Raw genomic sequence first — 21435 nt, 5'->3', positions numbered from 1 at the left:
AGGGTGCTGGCAGATTACGGGCCTCCCATTGCTGCTGCCAGGCCCGTAATCTGCCATGGGCCCCTGTACCGCCTCCTCACGCTGCTGCCAGGTCCAGAGTGTCTCATGGGTCCCTGTACGGCCTCCCATTGCTGCTGTCTCCATCGCCACACTCTGCCATGTGCCACTTTCAGGTCTCCTCACACTGCTGGTGGGTTCCATTTTGTCATAGGGTGCTGGCAGATTACGGGCCTCCCATTGCTGCTGCCAGGCCCCTAATCTGCCATGGGCCCCTGTACCGCCTCCTCACGCTGCTGCCAGGTCCAGAGTGTCTCATGGGTCCCTGTACGGCCTCCCATTGCTGCTGTCTCCATCGCCACACTCTGCCATGTGCCACTTTCAGGTCTCCTCACACTGCTGGTGGGTTCCATTTTGTCATAGGGTGCTGGCAGATTACGGGCCTCCCATTGCTGCTGCCAGGCCCCTAATCTGCCATGGGCCCCTGTACCGCCTCCTCACGCTGCTGCCAGGTCCAGAGTGTCTCATGGGTCCCTGTACGGCCTCCCATTGCTGCTGTCTCCATCGCCACACTCTGCCATGTGCCACTTTCAGGTCTCCTCACACTGCTGGTGGGTTCCATTTTGTCATAGGGTGCTGTATGGCCTCCCATTGCTGCTGCCTCCACCGCCACACTGTGGCTCCACACTCTGGTTTTGGCCCCGTGTCTTGGACTAGGTCACTTACAGACCATTTACCGTGATCTACCAGTGAGCCAAATTAATATGAGAATACGTGCACGTGGAAGTAAGACACTGACACCTCGCAGTAATGCCAACTTCCTAAAATTCTGTTTTATTGAGGAACTAACAGTATCATTTATAGGGCTTATGATGCAGGCAAAGCATATACATTGATTGGGTGAAAAGTCCACTGGGTTTCTGCGTGTTCGTCCATCCGTGTTGATATCTTCCAATCATTGTCCCCAAAGAGACTCATTCCCTTTTATGGGGGTTGTTTACATTAAAAGATACTTTTCTCCTAATGAGTCACCAAGGGTGAGACTCCAGATGAAGGCGCCATCTTAATTATCATCATTGTTCCGTCACCCTATATCTGATTGTTTACTTAAGAGAGTAAGGAATTTAAAGAGCAAGATACAGACAGTAGCAAGACTATAAAATTGTCATTTTACTGATCATCTAATAAAACGTGGACTGTCTATCACAATCCACTACAATCCCCCCTTAAAATGGCTATTTTATTCCTGACTGTCCCTATGTCTTCTGATGTCCTAACTGCCTGGTGGCCCTCCCTCTGGAACTCTTTTAAGACGCATATAGAGCCCCTGAGTGGCTAATCCATCCCTAGAGTCTCGATACGTCCTGAGAAGGCCACAGTCAGGCACTATCTTTCCCTGTTTATAGTTTTCTGTTAGGGGGGGAAATTTGTAGCATTCCCTTTTGTTTTTATAAGTCTGAAATATGATGATCAGGGGCTATAGTCTGTAAGGGAGTATAGGATTCCCTTTCTTCACGGGGGAGTTCAACATTGTTATAGTTCAGGAATGTAGGGGAGATCTCGTTCACAGCGTTTCCTATTAGCCTCTTAATGCAAGGGATCACACAGCAGGCGACTATTGCCATTAGAATGATAATACCCAGGATAACCACCCCTGCTTGGGCGAGGGCTTTCTGCCAGCCACTCAGCCATCCAAACCACTGATCCCAGGGATGTGTAATACCTGAGTTTTCCTTAAGCTCATTTGACAGGTCCTCCAACCTCTTGATGGCCAGTGTCACCTTCCCATTTGGGCCTGTGTTATCTGGGATATACGTACAGCAGGTCATGGTCTTTGGTATCATTTTACAGACCCCCCCTTTTTCAGCTAATAACATATCGAGTGTCATACGATTTTGAAAGACCATGTTAGAAGTAGCCTCCAACTGCTCTGCTATCCCCTTGAGGGCATCTCGTGTGTAGTTTACAAACCGTTGTTGATTATAGTAGATGTAGTTTATCCAATCTACATTCTTGTTCTCAGTGATGAAGAGGAATAGGGATTCAAATCCCGCGGCCACCTGGTCTCTGGCCTTGAATTCATCGGGTACCCCCCTTGGGACTCCTATCGCATCTATATAGACATGGGGGTCAAAACTCCCTTGTGGGGCACTTCATTTGTGCTTGGTTGCATGGAGGGGGTTAGGCGGCCCCTTAAGTAATGGATCTGAGAGGATGTGCAATGGCATTATGGCATTGGCATGGGTACATTCCCCTCTCCATTTCCCCATCAGTTGGGTCCTAATCTTCTGATCACCACAGATCCAGAATATATCCCCCAATGACATGACCTGGTTCTGGGTGAGATCTGACCGGGCTGTACTATAAGCAGCACAGAATCCCTTTGTGAAGTTCCCCAGAAACCTTCCTCCTCCCTCATAGTTGGCATAGCAGGTATAATTACCGGGATATATGGTTAAACCATTTGGGGCCTTTTCGTCTCCTTGGATTAAGGGGTAACGCTTCTTCCAGTCCTCACATAAAGACTGGTTCGTAGAGATGTTAGTATACAGGCTTAAGACACACTCCTCTATGGAATCTGGTGGGGTTAGTGGCACCGTCCCCAGATGTGGTCTGGCATGCCCACACACATAGCAGTTGGACTTATTATGCGAGTTTGCATTGTATCTCATCCATTCTAACCACAGATTAGTGTCTGAGAGGCCGGTTTCTACTGCTATAGTATCTTCGTATGTAGGGTTTGCTATGGCCACCATCTCTGCCAACGTTTTGATCTTTGGCATAAGTGGGTTATAGGTGGGAGCAGTATCTCTGGAAGATTTCCATCGGTTTGATCTATACATATCCCTTATCCAGAATTGTCCCATCACTCCCCCATGTCCCCAGTATCCCAACCAGTAAAGCCCCTCATCTCCTGGGCTGGGGTTCTCTATGGTGAGGGTGAGTGGCATAGTTCTCCCTGTTGGGTTTTCATATGAACATGTGCCTTTTTTAAATATAGTCAATCTATCAATTAGGCTCTTCCCATTTTTATCTTTGCGGTTTAAGGCACTTAGCGGTTTATACCCCCAGTCAGGCCCCGTATTCCATCCTACTGAGCCCCAGTATCTGCATTTGTCTCCCCAATAGTCATCCGTCACACATATATATACTACTGGAGTGATCCTGATACGTAGTACACTGCCAAGGTTGTTTCGGACAAGGCGCTATGAAGCAGAAGTCAAAGGCAAAAGTGGCCACACGGGTGTTGGAAGAATTGTACCAAAATGTTATCAGGCCACTCTGTTCGGGTGTCCCACCTTCCCTTGTGATTGCCACTCTTTGTCCCCTACCCATTCCCGAAAGCACATACAAAAGGATATATGTGTATAGTCTCATGTTCTAGTTGTCTTCTGGGGGTGCAACTTTCTTGCAGTGAGAGGCGTGGATCCAGGTACTCTTTCCTTCTAGCTTCACTGAGGTGGCCGTCACCAGAAGCACCTGGAAGGGACCGTCATATCTGGGTTCCAATGTATGTTTCCGCAGAAACTTCTTGACCAAGACCCAGTCTCCAGGTTGCAAAGTGTGCGTTCCAGTGTCCGCCTCAGGATCTGGAATGGAGGAGAAAACTTGCGCATGGATATTAGTCAACACACGTGCCAAAGATATCACATACTTTGTCAATGAGTCAGACTGCAACTGTAATTGTTGAGGATAGTAGGTACCCAGTCTAGGGGCGGACCCAAACAAAATCTCATAGGGAGACAACCCATGACTTCCCCTTGGTGTGTATCTAACGCTGAAAAGAGCAATAGGCAAGCTGTCCGGCCATCCCATGCCTACCTCTTGGGCCATTTTTAACATTCTTGACTTCAGGACCCCATTTAGGCGCTCTACCTTCCCACTACTCTGGGGATGATAGGGTGTGTGAAACGCAAGTGTGACCCCCAGAGCCCCCCAGATCTCTTTCGTGACATTGGCAGTAAAAGCCGGTCCCTGATCGCTTTCAACCACCTCGGGCACTCCGTATCTGCAGACTATCTCCGTGAGCAGCTTCTTGGCAGTGGTTCTTGCCGTCTGGTTGGTTACTGCGAATGCCTCTGGCCATCCTGAGAACATATCCACCACCACTAGGGCATATTCAAATCGTCCACTTTTTGGCATCTGGATATGATCTATCTGGATCCTCTGAAATGGATATAGTGCCCTGGCCAGATGCTTGCTTGGAGGTTTCTCAGGTCTTCCAGGATTGCACTTGGCACATACAACACAAGACTTACAGAATCTGTCTGTGTAAGCCGTAATTCCGGGTGCCACATAGTATTTACTGATCAAAGAGTTCATTAGCATCTTGGACAGGTGTGACGCTCCATGTGCCCACTGCACTGTTGCCGGATATAAGGATCTGGGAAGCAAAACCTTCTTCCCCACCACCCACAATCCTTTGTCCTCAACTGCTCCTTTCTGCATCCATTCCTTCCTTTCTTCTTCTGAAGCATTATCCTGGGCTTCCTGGAGTTGGTTGTCCTTGGGCTGATGAATTAGCACAGGCATCACCTCACTGCACATCTCTTCATCCTCTTCCTGCTCCCTGACCGCAGCTTGCTTAGCAGCCATGTCTGCCAGATGATTTCCTTTTGCTTCCATAGTGGTCAATTTACCGTGGGCCTTCACCTTCAGTATGGCCACTTGGGCTGGTAGTAAAAGTGCTTCCATAAGGTGGTTGATCGCCTTTCCATGCTTTACAGGAGTCCCAGCTGCCGTGAGAAAGCCCCTCATTTTCCAGATTAGGCCAAAATCAAGTGCAACCCCCAGTGCATATCTGGAGTCCGTGTAAATGTTAGCTGTCTTTCCTTTTGTTAATTTACAGGCTTTGGTGAGGGCCCTTAGTTCAGCCTCTTGTGCAGACATAAAAGGTGGAAGAGGTCTAGCTTGCAGTACCATTGTGTCGGTAGTCACAGCATATCCAGTGTGGTAGGTGCCAGCATTATCTGCAAAGCGGGATCCATCCACAAAAAGTATTAAGTCAGGATTTGATAGGGGCGTATCATGGACTGTTGGTAGGTGTGTAGTTTCTGCCTGCATAAGTCCCAAACAGTCATGTACCACATCCTCTGGTGCCATGTCTTCGGTGTCTTCTTCTGCTTCGTCTACCCCCCCCCCCCCTGGAAGAGGGAGAAGAGTTGCAGGGTTTATCTGGGTGCATCTGACCAGGGTGACATGATCAGGTAAAAGAAGGGAGCCTTGCAGTCGCAGATGCCTGGCGACAGATAGATGTTTTGGTTGGGTTTGGTTCAGTATTGCGGTAATGCCATGGGGGGCCAGAAGTGTGAGTGGATGTCCTAAGACCAAATCTGCCGTTTTATCCAGAAGAAGATGAGCAGCAAAAACAGCCCTCAGACAGGAGGGACCACCTCGTGCAACCGGGTCTAGCCTGCAGGAGTAATAACCCAGAGGCCGGAGGCGACCCCCATGGCGTTGTGCCAGAACTCCTGTTGCATGACCCTGTCTCTCAGCCACAAAAAGCTTGAAGGGCTCATCATAATCTGGTAGACCTAATGCAGGTGCAGTGGAGATGGCTTTTTTCAGGCGATGGAAATCAAGTACAGCTTCTTCTGTCAGGGAAAAGGGTTCAGATTTCAGGGCATCATAAAGGGACTGCATCAAGACGGAAGCTTCTGGGATCCAGGAACGACAATAGGAAACCAACCCTAGAAAAGCATGCAGGGTTTTTGGTCCCTGAGGTATTGGGACATTCTGGATAGCCCGTACTCTATCCGGTGTGAGGTGACGAGTGGCTTGGGAAATGCAATGTCCTAAGAAAATGACAGAAGTTTGGCACCACTGTAACTTGTCCTTAGAAACCTTGCAGCCCTGTTCAGCCAAGTGGTGGAGGAGGCTCAGAGAGGCGATTTTTCCTTCAGAATGGTTGGTGGCACATAGGAGCAAGTCATCCACATATTGGAGCACTATGACTTCCGGGTGTGACTGTTGCCAGGTGCTGAGGATAGATGTCATGGCCTTTGTAAATTGGCTTGGCGAATTTTGGGCCCCTTGGGGCATAACTCTCCAGGTATACTGTTGGCCAGCATGGGTAAAGGCGAAGAGATACATGCAAGAGGGGTCCAGCGGAACACTGAAGAAGGCATTGGCCAAGTCAATAACTGTGAACACTTGGGCTGTGGGAGGTACCCCTGCAAGCAGGGTGTGGGGGTTTGGTACAATGGGGGTTTCCAAAATAGTTGCCTCATTGACTGCTCTCAGATCTTGAACCATGCGATATTTGGTGGGCTCACCTTTTGGAGTTTTTTTCTTCACTGGGAAAAGGGGTGTATTGCATGGGGACACACAGGGAATTAATGCCCCATTTTCCAGAAGTATATTGACTTGTTTGGAGATGGCGTCCATCTGGGCTTGCTTCAGAGTGTATTGAGGCTTCCGTGGCAATGGTGCTCCAGGCTTAAGCTGGACTAACACTGTAGTAACTTTCAGATGGCCAATATCCTCAGGTCCGGTGGACCAAAGAGTGAGTGGCAGCTCCTGTAAGGCCTGTTCTACATGGTCTGGCAAGGGGCGGCCTGAAACTTCCGGAGGATGTCCCTCAATGGGAACAGTGACCTTTGCTAGGGGCCCACTAGCACCATATCCATGAGAAGAAACTGTCATAAGGGGAGTGGACACAGGCTTGCCCCTGTCCTATTGGAGAAGGTTCAAATGTTCTTGGGTAGGGCCTGCGCGTGTTGGTCCTGGAAGCGGTGGAGGTGGTGGCATTGCAGACTCTTCCCACCCTGAGTTGTAGTCATTGAGTCGTCGTGAACGTCTGGGAGCTCTGCATTTCCTTCTGAAATGTCCTGGTTTTCCACAGTTGAAGCAAACAAGTGGGTTTCTTCTGGGGACCTGCTCTCCAGCCGACAACATGAGTGGTGCCGGCTTCCGGGCCACCTGGGCGGTCTCTAGACCTTTTGCCACCAATAGCAGTATATCCAGGTGGAGGGTACGGTACTCTGGACGGGCAGTGATCAAACCCTTGCGAACAGACTCCTTTAGTCCTGATACAAATGCAGAGGCCAGCATTTGAGTATGTACCTTGTTATGGACACTGAATCCCAGGTCTGTAAACACCTGTGTTAGTCTGGTATGGAACTTTTCCACCGACTCAGTCTTGTCTTGGGTAATGTCCTGCAATGTGGTTGCCTGGTCCGCCAGTCTCTCTCTGGCCCACTGCTGCAACTGGTCACAGAAAGAAATTCCCGAGGCATAAGTGGTGTCCTCATTTGGCTTTACTCTGGTGAGATCCTTTTCCATTATCGGCCAATATGCATCCCCAGCCTTGATCTCACACAGACTGACCAAATCCCTCCAGGCTGTGGAATAGGTCTTGTGGATCTGGGCTATGCGCCGGTAAAAAGGCATCAGGTGTTTCTCCGGGTCCGGGAGAGTTGTGACTAGTGCGGAGGCTTGGGATGGAGTGAAGGCCACATACATGATAGGAGCATCAGGTAGGTTGGGCACCGGGCGGGGATGGTCTCCTTCAGATCCTTGGGGGCGATAGACAGGATTGTGGTAAGTGGAAGAAAAGGGATGAGGTGCTGAGTCTGCTTCCATTCCAGACTCATACATAGATAATTTTTGACGTTGGGGTTGTGTGGTTGGGGGAAGTTGAACGAGTGGTTTGCTTTCTGGACCATGGCCTTCTGAGAACGGATCATTCTGTTGGGAACGAATGGAAACAGCATCATCCTCTCGGGTACCCTGGCGGACTGCCGCAGCCACTGTCTTTTCTTGAGCCCATCCTCTTCTGTCTGGCAGAGAGGTAGGGGTTACCACATCTGTAAAATTCCAGCCCTGCCATTCTGTGGGTGTCTTCAGTTCAACTTGGTCTGAAGCCTCTGTTTGTTTTGGTGGTGGTGGTACTACAGGCATTAGGGGTGTGTGGAGGGCCGAAGGTGGTTGGGAGCCAGAGACAGTAAGCACTGGGCACAAGGTGGTAGCTGGTATGGGGTGTGTATGGTGTATCGGTGTACTAAGCCCAGAGTCAACATGGCTTCCGGTGGCCTCACTGGGCGCCGCCATCTTTGAAGAGGGCGGAAGGGGCGGGGCCGGAGGCGGAAATGGAGGTGACTGAGTTGGAAGCATCGGATGTTGCATAGTCAGCTTCCGGTCACATCCCTTGCAAATCTCCTCCCACCCCGGATTCTTAACTGAACACCCCTTACATATCCGGAGGTTCTGATTACACGGTATGCAAAAATATGGACTCTCGGGGTGGGGCTTTCCTGTATTTCCACATGCCTCGCACCTCCAGGACGGGCCATCATCATAGGGGGGCGGCGCCTTGCCGGGCGCATCTCCTTTCCTGTAATATACATATACAACTCCTGATTCAGTTTTTGCTCCACCCACCCCTCCTGATGTAAGGTGCGGGCCACATTAAACCAAGTTTCTGCTGTCTTTAACATGTTATGCTTCATTAGAAGCCCTCTCTTCTCTTTACACAGCTTCCTCCACCAGTTCACAAGCAAACGGACTGTTCTCTGGCTTTATAAGTTTCTGTCCCATTTTGTTTTACTTTCCTCCCGGGGACCCTAAGGTGGTCCCCAAAGCCGTCACTCTCTCTTGTTCTGAAAGTGCTGTGTCGTGAGACGATTTAAACAGAACCCACGGACAGCACGCAGCACTTTGCCCCCCCCTTCTTCTCCTCCAGTAACTTCCCTATTTTTCAGCTACACTGAGAATAATGTACATTAACCCTGTAAACCAATATATCAGGATCTACGATTGTCACCGTACCACTACTTGTAGTACTTTCACGAATCCCCACTCTTTCGTGGTGTACACCAAACATTAATCCACATACACAGTGTGATCATGACATAGTATTTCAGACACGCCTGTCGGGAGTAAAATGTTTTTTTTTTTTTTTTTTTTTAGTTTTCTTTTTCCCCCACAAGCCAATCCCTGGCTGTGGTTATTTTTTCCCTCGAGTCACCATTACTGCGACTACGAGTTTCCCCTCGACAGTCACCATCACCACGACTGCGAGTGCCCGGCACCCTCTCTCAAATCAGAGTGTTTCCTGTCCACTCCTGACGAGGAATATTTTGCCGTAATTCTCCCCTCCCTCACAGGCGCATCAACAACAAGCCAACCAATCACACTGGTACACACAGACAGCCAGACAACACAAAAGACAAGACATATCACACTGGTAGATGACGTTACACTGACAGGTGGGTTCAAAGGAGCCCCGGGCAAGTATACCTGTCACTTTGCTGATCAACGGACAGCCAGACGGGTGAGTAGTCCCGCTGAGCAATTCCAGACTACGCAGGTAAGGAATTATTAGACATAAAAATTCACTTACCGCTTTTGGAGGTGATCAGTCTCCGCGTCTGGAATGCTCCACGGTCCCCCTCATCCACTCTGGGTCGGGCTGATCCCGTGTTCAGAACCCGGGCTCCACGCTGGGCGCCAAATGTCTTGGACTAGGTCACTTACAGACCATTTACCGTGATCTACCAGTGAGCCAAATTAATATGAGAATACGTGCACGTGGAAGTAAGACACTGACACCTCGCAGTAATGCCAACTTCCTAAAATTCTGTTTTATTGAGGAACTAACAGTATCATTTATAGGGCTTATGATGCAGGCAAAGCATATACATTGATTGGGTGAAAAGTCCACTGGGTTTCTGCGTGTTCGTCCATCCGTGTTGATATCTTCCAATCATTGTCCCCAAAGAGACTCATTCCCTTTTATGGGGGTTGTTTACATTAAAAGATACTTTTCTCCTAATGAGTCACCAAGGGTGAGACTCCAGATGAAGGCGCCATCTTAATTATCATCATTGTTCCGTCACCCTATATCTGATTGTTTACTTAAGAGAGTAAGGAATTTAAAGAGCAAGATACAGACAGTAGCAAGACTATAAAATTGTCATTTTACTGATCATCTAATAAAACGTGGACTGTCTATCACAATCCACTACACCGTGACTGCCCAAATGAGTGAAGTGTGCGGTGATTCTAAGATCGACGGCACTCATCTGCATGTCATACTGACTGACAGTATTATTTCTCTTCCCCAGCAGACTCCAAGGGCATTTAAATTAAAGGTACAGTGTTCTGCACTAATATAAAGGCTCTCTGAAGCCTAGAAACACCCTTTTATAAGTTAAATTTGCAGCAAATATATTCGACTCGAATCAAATTTTTTCCACGAATTCGCCGAATCAGTCGAATCGAATTTTTGAATAATTCGCTCATCTCTAAAAATAATCCTTGATAATCCTGCCATGAAGGTCCTTGTTCAGCCACTTCCTGGTATAAGGTGACAACCTCTGTCCTTGTCTCCTAATTGTGTTACCTATGTTGTCACTGTGTCTTCCAATGGAGAGTATAAATAGCCTTTTGAACATCAGGCCTGCTTTTTTTTCACCAAGAAATTGAATGTATCTACTTGTTGCTGCTGTCCAAATAAATGTGGAATACACCGTGTTCCAAATTATTATGCAAATGATATTTTTCTCATTTACCTAAATAATTGATATAAATAACAGTCAGCATAATTCTCATGTTATCAACTATTAAGAGTACAATTCAACATAGAAACTTAAAATGCACTGTTCCAAATTATTCTGCACAGTAAGTTTCAAAACACTTTCTAGGTTGTAAAGAACGGAAAATTGTCATTTGTTGTGTTTGCAGCAAATTTACTGAAATCAAAACCTATTTCAATCAAACTTTTAACAACATTGTAACTTTTTAAACATTTGAAGCGGTCACGTTACATTGTAACATAGGAGCCCTTATCTGATAGCCGATCACAAGTCTCACATCCATTGAACTTGGGAGTTTTTGGACAGTTTCTGCTTGAATTTGTTTGCAAGATGTCAGAATAGCCTCCCAGAGCTGCTGTTTGGATGTAAACATCCTCCCACCCTCATAGATCTTTTGCTTGAGGATGCTCCAAAGGTTCTCAATAGGATTGAGGTCAGGGGAGGATGGAGGCCACACCATGACTTTCTCTCCTTTTATCCCCATAGCAGCCATTGATGCAGAGGTATTCTTTGCAGCATGAGATGGTGCATTGCCATGCATGAAGATGATTTTATTACGGAAAGCATAGTTCTTCCCTCTGTACCAGGGAAGAAAGTGGTCAGTCAGAAACTCCACATACTTTGCAGAGGTCATCTTTACACCTTCGGGGACCCTAAAGGGGCCAACCAGCTCTGTTCCCATGATTCCGGCCCAAAACATGACTCCACCACCGCCTTGCTGATGTCGCAGCCTTGTTGGAACAGGGTGGCCGTCCACCAACCATCCATTACTCCATCCATCTGGACCATCCAGGGTTGCACGGCACTCATCAGTGAACAGGACTGTTTGAAAATGAGTCTTCATGTATTTTTCTGCCCAATGCAGCCGTTTCTGCTTGTGAGCATTGGTTAGTGGTGGCCGAATAGAAGGTTTATGCACAGTTGCAGGACTCTGGAGGACTCTACACCTTGATGTCTGTGGGACTCCAGAGGCACCAGCAGCTTCAAATATCTGTTTGCTGCTATGTAATGGGATTTTAGCAGCTGCTCTCTTGATCCGATGCCTGGATCTGGCAGAAATCTTCCTCAATGTGCCTTTATCTGCACCAACCCGTCTGTGCTCTGAATCAGCCACAAATCTCTTCATAGTGCGATGATCACGCTTAATTTTTCCTGAAATATCGAATGTTTTCATACCTCGTCCAAGGCATCGAACTATTTCACTCTTTTCGGCAACAGAGAGATCCTTTTTCTTCCCCATATTGCTTGAAAATGGCGCTCTGCTTAATAATGTGGAACGCCGTCCTTTAGTAGTTTTTCCTTAAATTGGGCTCACCGGCCAATCTAATTATCACAGGTGTCCCAGATTGTTTTCAGTGATCAAAAGAGCCCTGACACACAATGCCATCCATGAGTTACACTGAAAAACAAAATATTTAATCTTTGTGACACTTAAATAGAATTTGCATAATAATTTGGAACAATACTTGATCAATAAACGTTGGACGATGTATTTTTGGGGGGGTTATTTCATGTTCTAGTTGAATGTACTAGCACCCATAACACTTATATTTTGCTATCTATATAATATGCCCAAATCTTCCTTGTTAGAGCGCACATATGCAGGTATGTCCAATTTAACAAACCAAAAGCCCCCTATTGCACCACAAGACCATGTTATGTCCCAATGAATAGGTCGTGTTCAATGTGCAGCTAGCTATTCTTTTTCTACAATCCTCTTAACAGTAATAAATGAGGCCCCCAATTTATGTTGACTTTGGGCCTTTACCGGCAAACATATATTCACCAATGCCATATGCTCAATCGAGCTGCATGGAAAATCGCTATGGCGCAAAAATAACCGCCAAGACGGCTGTCGGAGGAGGTGCTAGAGCTGCTGTCATACTGCTGGTGTGAGCCCAAGAAGACTCACTCATGAGCCACGGAGCCCAGAGAGCCAAGATTTTCAAGCTCATCAGGGAATCAGGATGGGGCTTAACTTCAAGCAAGCATTAGTGTTCCTTGGGGAAGGGGTGACCTTGTGCCTTTCCAAACACAGTAATTGCTCCAAGAACGTTTACTTCAACTCCTGAAATGGTAAAGAATTAAAAAGATACTCTAGCTAGCCTGCACTGAGAAGTGATCGCCATGATGAAATGTCAATGATTCTTTGCTCTCATTTTACAGGAGTGGTCCTGCTTGCAGGTCAAGCTTGGAGAAATCCACCTTCATGTCCTCCACTCGCCATCATTTGTGGCTTATGGATATTTTGTGGCACCAGGCGAGAACTGGCATCAAAGACCTGCATAAAGACCCTGGCATGCCAGAGGTGGTTTGGAAGCAGCACAGAAACTTGACCATACCTTTCCTCTATGCTGCTTTTGGGGGGTGCATAATTGCTTCTGGTTCCTGAACAAACTTCAGATTCTGGTTCCTGAACAAACACCGGATATCAGAGTCCCCATATTTTCCAGATATGTTTGAGCCGTGTGACAGCAAACAGCGGAGCCTGTTTTTCTTTTGCCAAACAATGGGGAGCTGGCAGCCATGTGTTTACATCAGGCCATGTATTTGCCTTTTTTTTTTGGTTTGTCGGATAAAGACTATTTTTGTTCCTAAAAACAGTGTCATATCCTCTTGATTCTATTTCCGAGACTTAAGATGGCCCGATAATATGCAGACTCATTGCAATTTCCTCAACATGTAGCTAAAGTCTGTAATAGAAGGACCTACCAGAACAATGCATTCATTCTGAGTGGGCCAGGCCCATACAGTACATCATGGAGGTTTGCTATGAAGGAACATTCACGTTTGGATACTTGAGCTCATGTGGTTTGGGTCCAAATATTTCAGGCTATTGCAAAGTATTGACTAATGCAGCTCAACATAGATCAAGCATACAGAAAAGTGTACCTTGTCCATAGAATAGCCACTGGGAGGTCCTATCTGGACACACAGTTCTGGCCTTTGAATAATTGGGTACATTCTGGAAAATGAGAATTCGGGATGCTTTATAATACTAAGGGGTTAGTTCATGCTTGCTTCAGGGGAAACATTACTAATAATTGTTATATATTCAGTAGAAAACGTGTCCGATTCCTAGATACATTGAGGTACATAGCAGAGGTTTAAGATAGTCCATAGAAGAAGTTATTGTTCTTCCTAACTATACAGGTGGCACAGACACAAGCATACACCCAGGACCACTGTTAGATATCACGGGGCCCCGCACAGCCTTCTTGACAGCCCCCCACCGCCAGAGAAAATATCAAAATTATATTGATGTTAAAAATACACTAAAAACGTGAGTTCATAAATAAAGTTGTGTGTGTAATTGAGGTGTTGGGGATCATTCACATGGGTGCTGTTGCCTGTAGAATGAGAATCAGTGATTGGTTTTTGTGGCTGTTGCCGCTTGGAGCCGTTTGCAGGCAACCTATGTTACACTAAGGAAATGCTGCAGGTCCTAATTTTACAAGCATATGGGTGCAGGTGTACAGCCCTGAACACAGACAGTGAGCATTCAGGGTCACTTCCACGCACCTTCACACCTGTCCGATGACAACCCATGTTCATACAGCTGCTGTGTCCCCATAGTGTTACAGGTGGCTCCAGCCACATGAACAAACCCCTCATTCATGCTGTACAGGCCAGAGGACCTGTGTGAATGGGGCATTTTTGACCTTTTGGGCTCCTCAGCCCATTAATTTCAATGGGCTGCCTAACGTGTGGGAAGATGCAAAAATACTGCAGGCATATTATTGTAAAAGTGTGTTGCACCTAACTCCACAGTAGTAATGTGGTGCCATGCGTTTTGGTGGCTATGAATACATATGTGTTTGCTAGACGTGTGGCGGTGCAATTAAGTTTGCATCATGGTACCTGCGCACATCTGCAGAGGGCATTGCATTTCTTTACTGTGCAGGAAAATGCGTGCTCTTGCGTGCGTTTATGCACCACAAATGGTGAGAACAAGTCCTAAGAGCCGGTTCACACTATAGAAACGCAGTCTAGATTCGTTCCAGATGCGTTTTTGCATGCACAATTTTTGATGCATATTTAGCGTGTTCAAGTGCATTTTTTATGTATTCCAGGTAATTTGTCACAGCTTTTTCCTCAATTTAATTAGGAACAAGTACGTTCAAGTATGTTTTTGGTGTGTTTTACCGCGTTCCAGTACATTTCTCTGTAAAAACAATACAGCCTGTTCTACTTTTTTGCTGCATCCAGAACGCACTGGAACTGCAAGCGCTGATGTGAACTATGAGATTGACAACCATATAACCTTCTTTCTATTCATTTTGGATGCCAAAAAAAGCCAAAGAACCGCATGTAGTGTGAACTGGCCCTAAAGGTTATTATTAGAGATGAGCGAAGTATTCAAAAATTCGATTCGACTGATTCGGCGAATTCGTGGACAATATTCAATTCGAGTCGAATATATTCACTGTGAATTTAACTTAAAAAAGGGTGTTTCTAGGCTTCAGAGAGACTTAATATTAGTGCAGAACACTGTACCTTTAATTTAAATGCCCTTGGAGTCTGCTGGGGAAGAGAAATAATACTGTCAGTCAGTATGACATGCAGATGAGTGCCGTCGATCTTAGAATCACCGCACACTTCACTCATTTGGCCAGTCACGGGGCAAAAACCAGTGTTTGGAGCCACAGTGTGGCGGTGGAGGCAGCAGCAATGGGAGGCCATACAGCAACCTATGACAAAATGGAAACCAGCAGGAGTGTGAGGAGACCTCAAAGTGGCACATGACAGAGTGGGAGCAATGGGAGGCGGTACAGGGACCCAGGTCACACTGTGGGCCCAGCAGCAGCGTGACCAGGCGGTACGGGGGCCCATGGCAGATTTGGGGCCTGGCGGCACCTATGGGAGGCCTGTAATCTGCCAGCAACCTATGACAAAATGGAAAACCGCAGGAGTGTGAGGAGACCTCAAAGTGGCACATGGCAGAGTGGGAGCAATGGGAGGCCGTACAGGGACCCAGGTCACACTGTGGGCTCAGCAGCAGCGTGACCAGGCGGTACGGGGGCCCATGGCCGATTTGACCTCGTTCATCCCATAGTCCTGCCGACTCACGAATAGCGTGGCCTCCTCAAAGGGCCTGAGCAAGCGCAGGTGTCACGCATGAGCTGCCAATGGCTGACATCGAAGTTACACAGGGAGTACCTTTATCCGCTTTTAACATCAGGAAATCTGTGATGGCCTTTCGCTGTTCGTAAAGGCGGTCTAACATATGTAGGGTTGAATTACACCTTGTTGCAACGTCACAGCATGAGGAGTCGGTACGGGGGCCCATGGCAGATTAGGGGCCTGGCAGCAGCAATGGGAGGCCCGTAATCTGCCAGCACCCTATGTCAAAAAATTGAACACACCAGCAGTGTGAGGAGACCTGAAAGTGGCACATGGCAGAGTGGGAGCAATGGGAGGCCGTACAGGGACCCAGGTCACACTGTGGGCCCAGCAGCAGCGTGACCAGGCGGTACTGGGGCCCATGGCAGATTTGGGGCCTGGCGGCACCTATGGGAGGCCTGTAATCTGCCAGCAACCTATGACAAAATGGAAAACCGCAGGAGTGTGAGGAGACCTCAAAGTGGCACATGGCAGAGTGGGAGCAATGGGAGGCGGTACAGGGACCCAGTTCACACTGTGGGCCCAGCAGCAGCGTGACCAGGCGGTACTGGGGCCCATGGCAGATTTGGGGCCTGGCGGCACCTATGGGGGCCTGTAATCTGCCAGCAACCTATGACAAAATGGAAAACCGCAGGAGTGTGAGGAGACCTCAAAGTGGCACATGGCAGAGTGGGAACAATGGGAGGCCGTACAGGGACCCAGGTCACACTGTGGGCTCAGCAGCCGCGTGACCAGGCGGTACGGGGGCCCATGGCCGATTTGGGGCCTGGCGGCACCTATGGGAGGCCTGTAATCTGCCAGCAACCTATGACAAAATGGAAAACCGCAGGAGTGTGAGGAGACCTCAAAGTGGCACATGGCAGAGTGGGAGCAATGGGAGGCGGTACCGGGACCCAGGTCACACTGTGGGCTCAGCAGCAGCGTGACCAGGCGGTACGGGGGCCCATGGCCGATTTGGGGCCTGGCGGCACCTATGGGAGGCCTGTAATCTGCCAGCAACCTATGACAAAATGGAAAACCGCAGGAGTGTGAGGAGACCTCAAAGTGGCACATGGCAGAGTGGGAGCAATGGGAGGCGGTACAGGGACCCAGATCACACTGTGGGCTCAGCAGCAGCGTGACCAGGCGGTACGGGGGCCCATGGCAGATTTGACCTCGTTCATCCCATAGTCCTGCCGACTCACGAATAGCGTGGCCTCCTCAAAGGGCCTGAGCAAGCGCAGGTCTCACTCATGAGCTGCCAATGGCTGACATCGAAGTTACACAGGGAGTACCTTTATCCGCTTTTAACATCAGGAAATCTGTGATGGCCTTTCGCTGTTCGTAAAGGCGGTCTAACATATGTAGGGTTGAATTACACCTTGTTGCAACGTCAAAGCATGAGGAGTCGGTACGGGGGCCCATGGCAGATTACGTGCCTGGCAGAAGCAATGGGAGGCCCGTAATCTGCCAGCACCCTATGTCAAAAAATTGAACACACCAGCAGTGTGAGGAGACCTCAAAGTGGCACATGGCAGAGTGGGAGCAATGGGAGGCCATACAGGGACCCAGGTCACACTGTGGGCTCAGCAGCAGCGTGACCAGGCGGTACGGGGGCCCTTGGCCGATTTGGGGCCTGGCGGCACCTATGGGAGGCATGTAATCTGCCAGCAACCTATGACAAAATGGAAAACCGCAGGAGTGTGAGGAGACCTCAAAGTGGCACATGGCAGAGTGGGAGCAATGGGAGGCGGTACAGGGACCCAGGTCACACTGTGGGCTCAGCAGCAGCGTGACCAGGCGGTACGGGGGCCCATGGCAGATTTGACCTCGTTCATCCCATAGTCCTGCCGACTCACGAATAGCGTGGCCTCCTCAAAGGGCCTGAGCAAGCGCAGGTGTCACTCATGAGCTGCCAATGGCTGACATCGAAGTTACACAGGGAGTACCTTTATCCGCTTTTAACATCAGGAAATCTGTGATGGCCTTTCGCTGTTCGTAAAGGCGGTCTAACATATGTAGGGTTGAATTACACCTTGTTGCAACGTCACAGCATGAGGAGTCGGTACGGGGGCCAATGGCAGATTACGTGCCTGGCAGCAGCAATGGGAGGCCCGTAATCTGCCAGCACCCTATGTCAAAAAATTGAACACACCAGCAGTGTGAGGAGACCTCAAAGTGGCACATGGCAGAGTGGGAGCAATGGAAGGCGGTACAGGGACCCAGGTCACACTGTGGGACCAGCAGCAGCGTGACCAGGCGGTACGGGGGCCCATGGCCGATTTGAGGCCTGGCGGCACCTATGGTAGGCCTGTAATCTGCCAGCAACCTATGACAAAATGGAAAACCGCAGGAGTGTGAGGAGACCTGAAAGTGGCACATGGCAGAGTGGGAGCAATGGGAGGCGGTACAGGGACCCAGGTCACACTGTGGGCCCAGCAGCAGCGTGACCAGGCGGTACGGGGGCCCATTGCAGATTTGGGGCCTGGCGGCACCTATGGGAGGCCTGTAATCTGCCAGCAACCTATGACAAAATGGAAAACCGCAGGAGTGTGAGGAGACCTCAAAGTGGCACATGGCAGAGTGGGAGCAATGGGAGGCGGTACAGGGACCCAGGTCACACTGTGGGCCCAGCAGCAGCGTGACCAGGCGGTACGGGGGCACATTGCAGATTTGGGGCCTGGCGGCACCTATGGGAGGCCTGTAATCTGCCAGCAACCTATGACAAAATGGAAAACCGCAGGAGTGTGAGGAGACCTCAAAGTGGCACATGGCAGAGTGGGAGCAATGGGAGGCCGTACAGGGACCCAGGTCACACTGTGGGCTCAGCAGCAGCGTGACCAGGCGGTACGGGGGCCCATGGCCGATTTGACCTCGTTCATCCCATAGTCCTGCCGACTCACGAATAGCGTGGCCTCCTCAAAGGGCCTGAGCAAGCGCAGGTGTCACGCATGAGCTGCCAATGGCTGACATCTAAGTTACACAGGGAGTACCTTTATCCGCTTTTAACATCAGGAAATCTGTGATGGCCTTTCGCTGTTCGTAAAGGCGGTCTAACATATGTAGGGTTGAATTACACCTTGTTGCAACGTCACAGCATGAGGAGTCGGTACGGGGGCCCATGGCAGATTACGTGCCTGGCAGCAGCAATGGGAGGCCCGTAATCTGCCAGCACCCTATGTCAAAAAATTGAACACACCAGCAATGTGAGGAGACCTGAAAGTGGCACATGGCAGAGTGGGAGCAATGGGAGGCGGTACAGGGACCCAGGTCACACTGTGGGACCAGCAGCAGCGTGACCAGGCGGTACGGGGGCCCATGGCCGATTTGAGGCCTGGCGGCACCTATGGGAGGCCTGTAATCTGCCAGCAACCTATGACAAAATGGAAAACCGCAGGAGTGTGAGGAGACCTCAAAGTGGCACATGGCAGAGTGGGAGCAATGGGAGGCCGTACATGGACCCAGGTCACACTGTGGGCTCAGCAGCAGCGTGACCAGGCAGTACGGGGGCCCATGGCCGATTTGGGGCCTGGCGGCACCTATGGGAGGCATGTAATCTGCCAGCAACCTATGACAAAATGGAAAACCGCAGGAGTGTGAGGAGACCTCAAAGTGGCACATGGCAGAGTGGGAGCAATGGGAGGCGGTACAGGGACCCAGGTCACACTGTGGGCTCAGCAGCAGCGTGACCAGGCGGTACGGGGGCCCATGGCCGATTTGGGGCCTGGCGGTACCTATGGGAGGCCTGTAATCTGCCAGCAACCTATGACAAAATGGAAAACCGCAGGAGTGTGAGGAGACCTCAAAGTGGCACATGGCAGAGTGGGAGCAATGGGAGGCGGTACCGGGACCCAGGTCACACTGTGGGCTCAGCAGCAGCGTGACCAGGCGGTACGGGGGCCCATGGCAGATTTGACCTCGTTCATCCCATAGTCCTGCCGACTCACGAATAGCGTGGCCTCCTCAAAGGGCCTGAGCAAGCGCAGGTGTCACGCATGAGCTGCCAATGGCTGACATCTAAGTTACACAGGGAGTACCTTTATCCGCTTTTAACATCAGGAAATCTGTGATGGCCTTTCGCTGTTCGTAAAGGCGGTCTAACATATGTAGGGTTGAATTACACCTTGTTGCAACGTCACAGCATGAGGAGTCGGTACGGGGGCCCATGGCAGATTACGTGCCTGGCAGCAGCAATGGGAGGCCCGTAATCTGCCAGCACCCTATGTCAAAAAATTGAACACACCAGCAGTGTGAGGAGACCTCAAAGTGGCACATGGCAGAGTGGGAGCAATGGAAGGCGGTACAGGGACCCAGGTCACACTGTGGGCCCAGCAGCAGCGTGACCAGGCGGTACGAGGGCCCATGGCAGATTTGGGGCCTGGCGGCACCTATGGGAGGCCTGTAATCTGCCAGCAACCTATGACAAAATGGAAAACCGCAGGAGTGTGAGGAGACCTCAAAGTGGCACATGGCAGAGTGGGAGCAATGGGAGGCCGTTCAGGGACCCAGGTCACACTGTGGGCTCAGCAGCAGCGTGACCAGGCGGTACGGGGGCCCATGGCAGATTACGTGCCTGGCAGCAGCAATGGGAGGCCCGTAATCTGCCAGCACCCTATGTCAAAAAATTGAACACACCAGCAGTGTGAGGAGACCTCAAAGTGGCACATGGCATGAGAGACTCTGGACCTGGCAGCAGCATGAGGAGGCGGTATAGGGGCCCATGGCAGATTAGGGGCCTGGCAGCAGCTATGGGAGGCCCGTAATCTGCCAGCACCCTATGACAAAAAATTGAACACACCAGCAGTGTGTGAGGAGACCTGAAAGTGGCACATGGCAGAGTGAGGCGATGGAGACAGCAGCAATGGGAGGCCGTACAGGGACCCATGAGAGACTCTGGACCTGGCAGCAGCATGAGGAGGCGGTACAGGGGCCCATGGCAGATTAGGGGCCTGGCAGCAGCTATGGGAGGCCCGTAATCTGCCAGCACCCTATGTCAAAAAATTAAACACACCAGCAGTGTGTGAGGAGACCTGAAAGTGGCACATGGCAGAGCAGAGTGAGGCGATGGAGACAGCAGCAATGGGAGGCCGTACAGGGACCCATGAGAGACTCTGGACCTGGCAGCAGCATGAGGAGGCGGTACAGGGGCCCATGGCAGATTAGGGGCCTGGCAGCAGCTATGGGAGGCCCGTAATCTGCCAGCACCCTATGTCAAAAAATTGAACACACCAGCAGTGTGAGGAGACCTGAAAGTGGCACATGGCATGAGAGACTCTGGACCTGGCAGCAGCATGAGGAGGCGGTACAGGGGCCCATGGCAGATTAGGGGCCTGGCAACAGCTATGGGAGGCCCGTAATCTGCCAGCACCCTATGTCAAAAAATTGAACACACCAGCAGTGTGTGAGGAGACCTGAAAGTGGCACATGGCAGAGTGTGGCGATGGAGACAGCAGCAATGGGAGGCCGTACAGGGACCCATGAGAGACTCTGGACCTGGCAGCAGCATGAGGAGGCGGTACAGGGGCCCATGGCAGATTAGGGGCCTGGCAGCAGCTATGGGAGGCCCGTAATCTGCCAGCACCCTATGTCAAAAAATTGAACACACCAGCAGTGTGAGGAGACCTGAAAGTGGCACATGGCATGAGAGACTCTGGACCTGGCAGCAGCATGAGGAGGCGGTATAGGGGCCCATGGCAGATTAGGGGCCTGGCAGCAGCTATGGGAGGCCCGTAATCTGCCAGCACCCTATGTCAAAAAATTGAACACACCAGCAGTGTGTGAGGAGACCTGAAAGTGG

The 21435-nt window shown here is 50.0% G+C and overlaps 1 protein-coding gene across 1 annotated transcript; it reads right to left on the bottom strand.

The window, feature by feature from the left end:
• Positions 1-815: 815 nt before the first annotated feature.
• LOC149451964 (uncharacterized) lies at positions 816-2948 on the bottom strand. The gene has a single exon (XM_089689917.1). It carries the CDS (start codon positions 2946-2948, stop codon positions 2151-2153), a length of 798 nt encoding a protein of 265 aa, XP_089546043.1. The 3' UTR covers positions 816-2150.
• Between the last annotated feature and the right edge of the window lie 18487 nt (positions 2949-21435).

This window comes from Staurois parvus, unplaced genomic scaffold (genome assembly GCF_062004578.1).
Source record: "Staurois parvus isolate SC_StPar_1 unplaced genomic scaffold, SC_StPar_1.0 ptg000503l, whole genome shotgun sequence".
Classification (NCBI taxonomy): domain Eukaryota; kingdom Metazoa; phylum Chordata; class Amphibia; order Anura; family Ranidae; genus Staurois; species Staurois parvus.
This window is presented reverse-complemented; position numbering and strand designations above follow the sequence as displayed.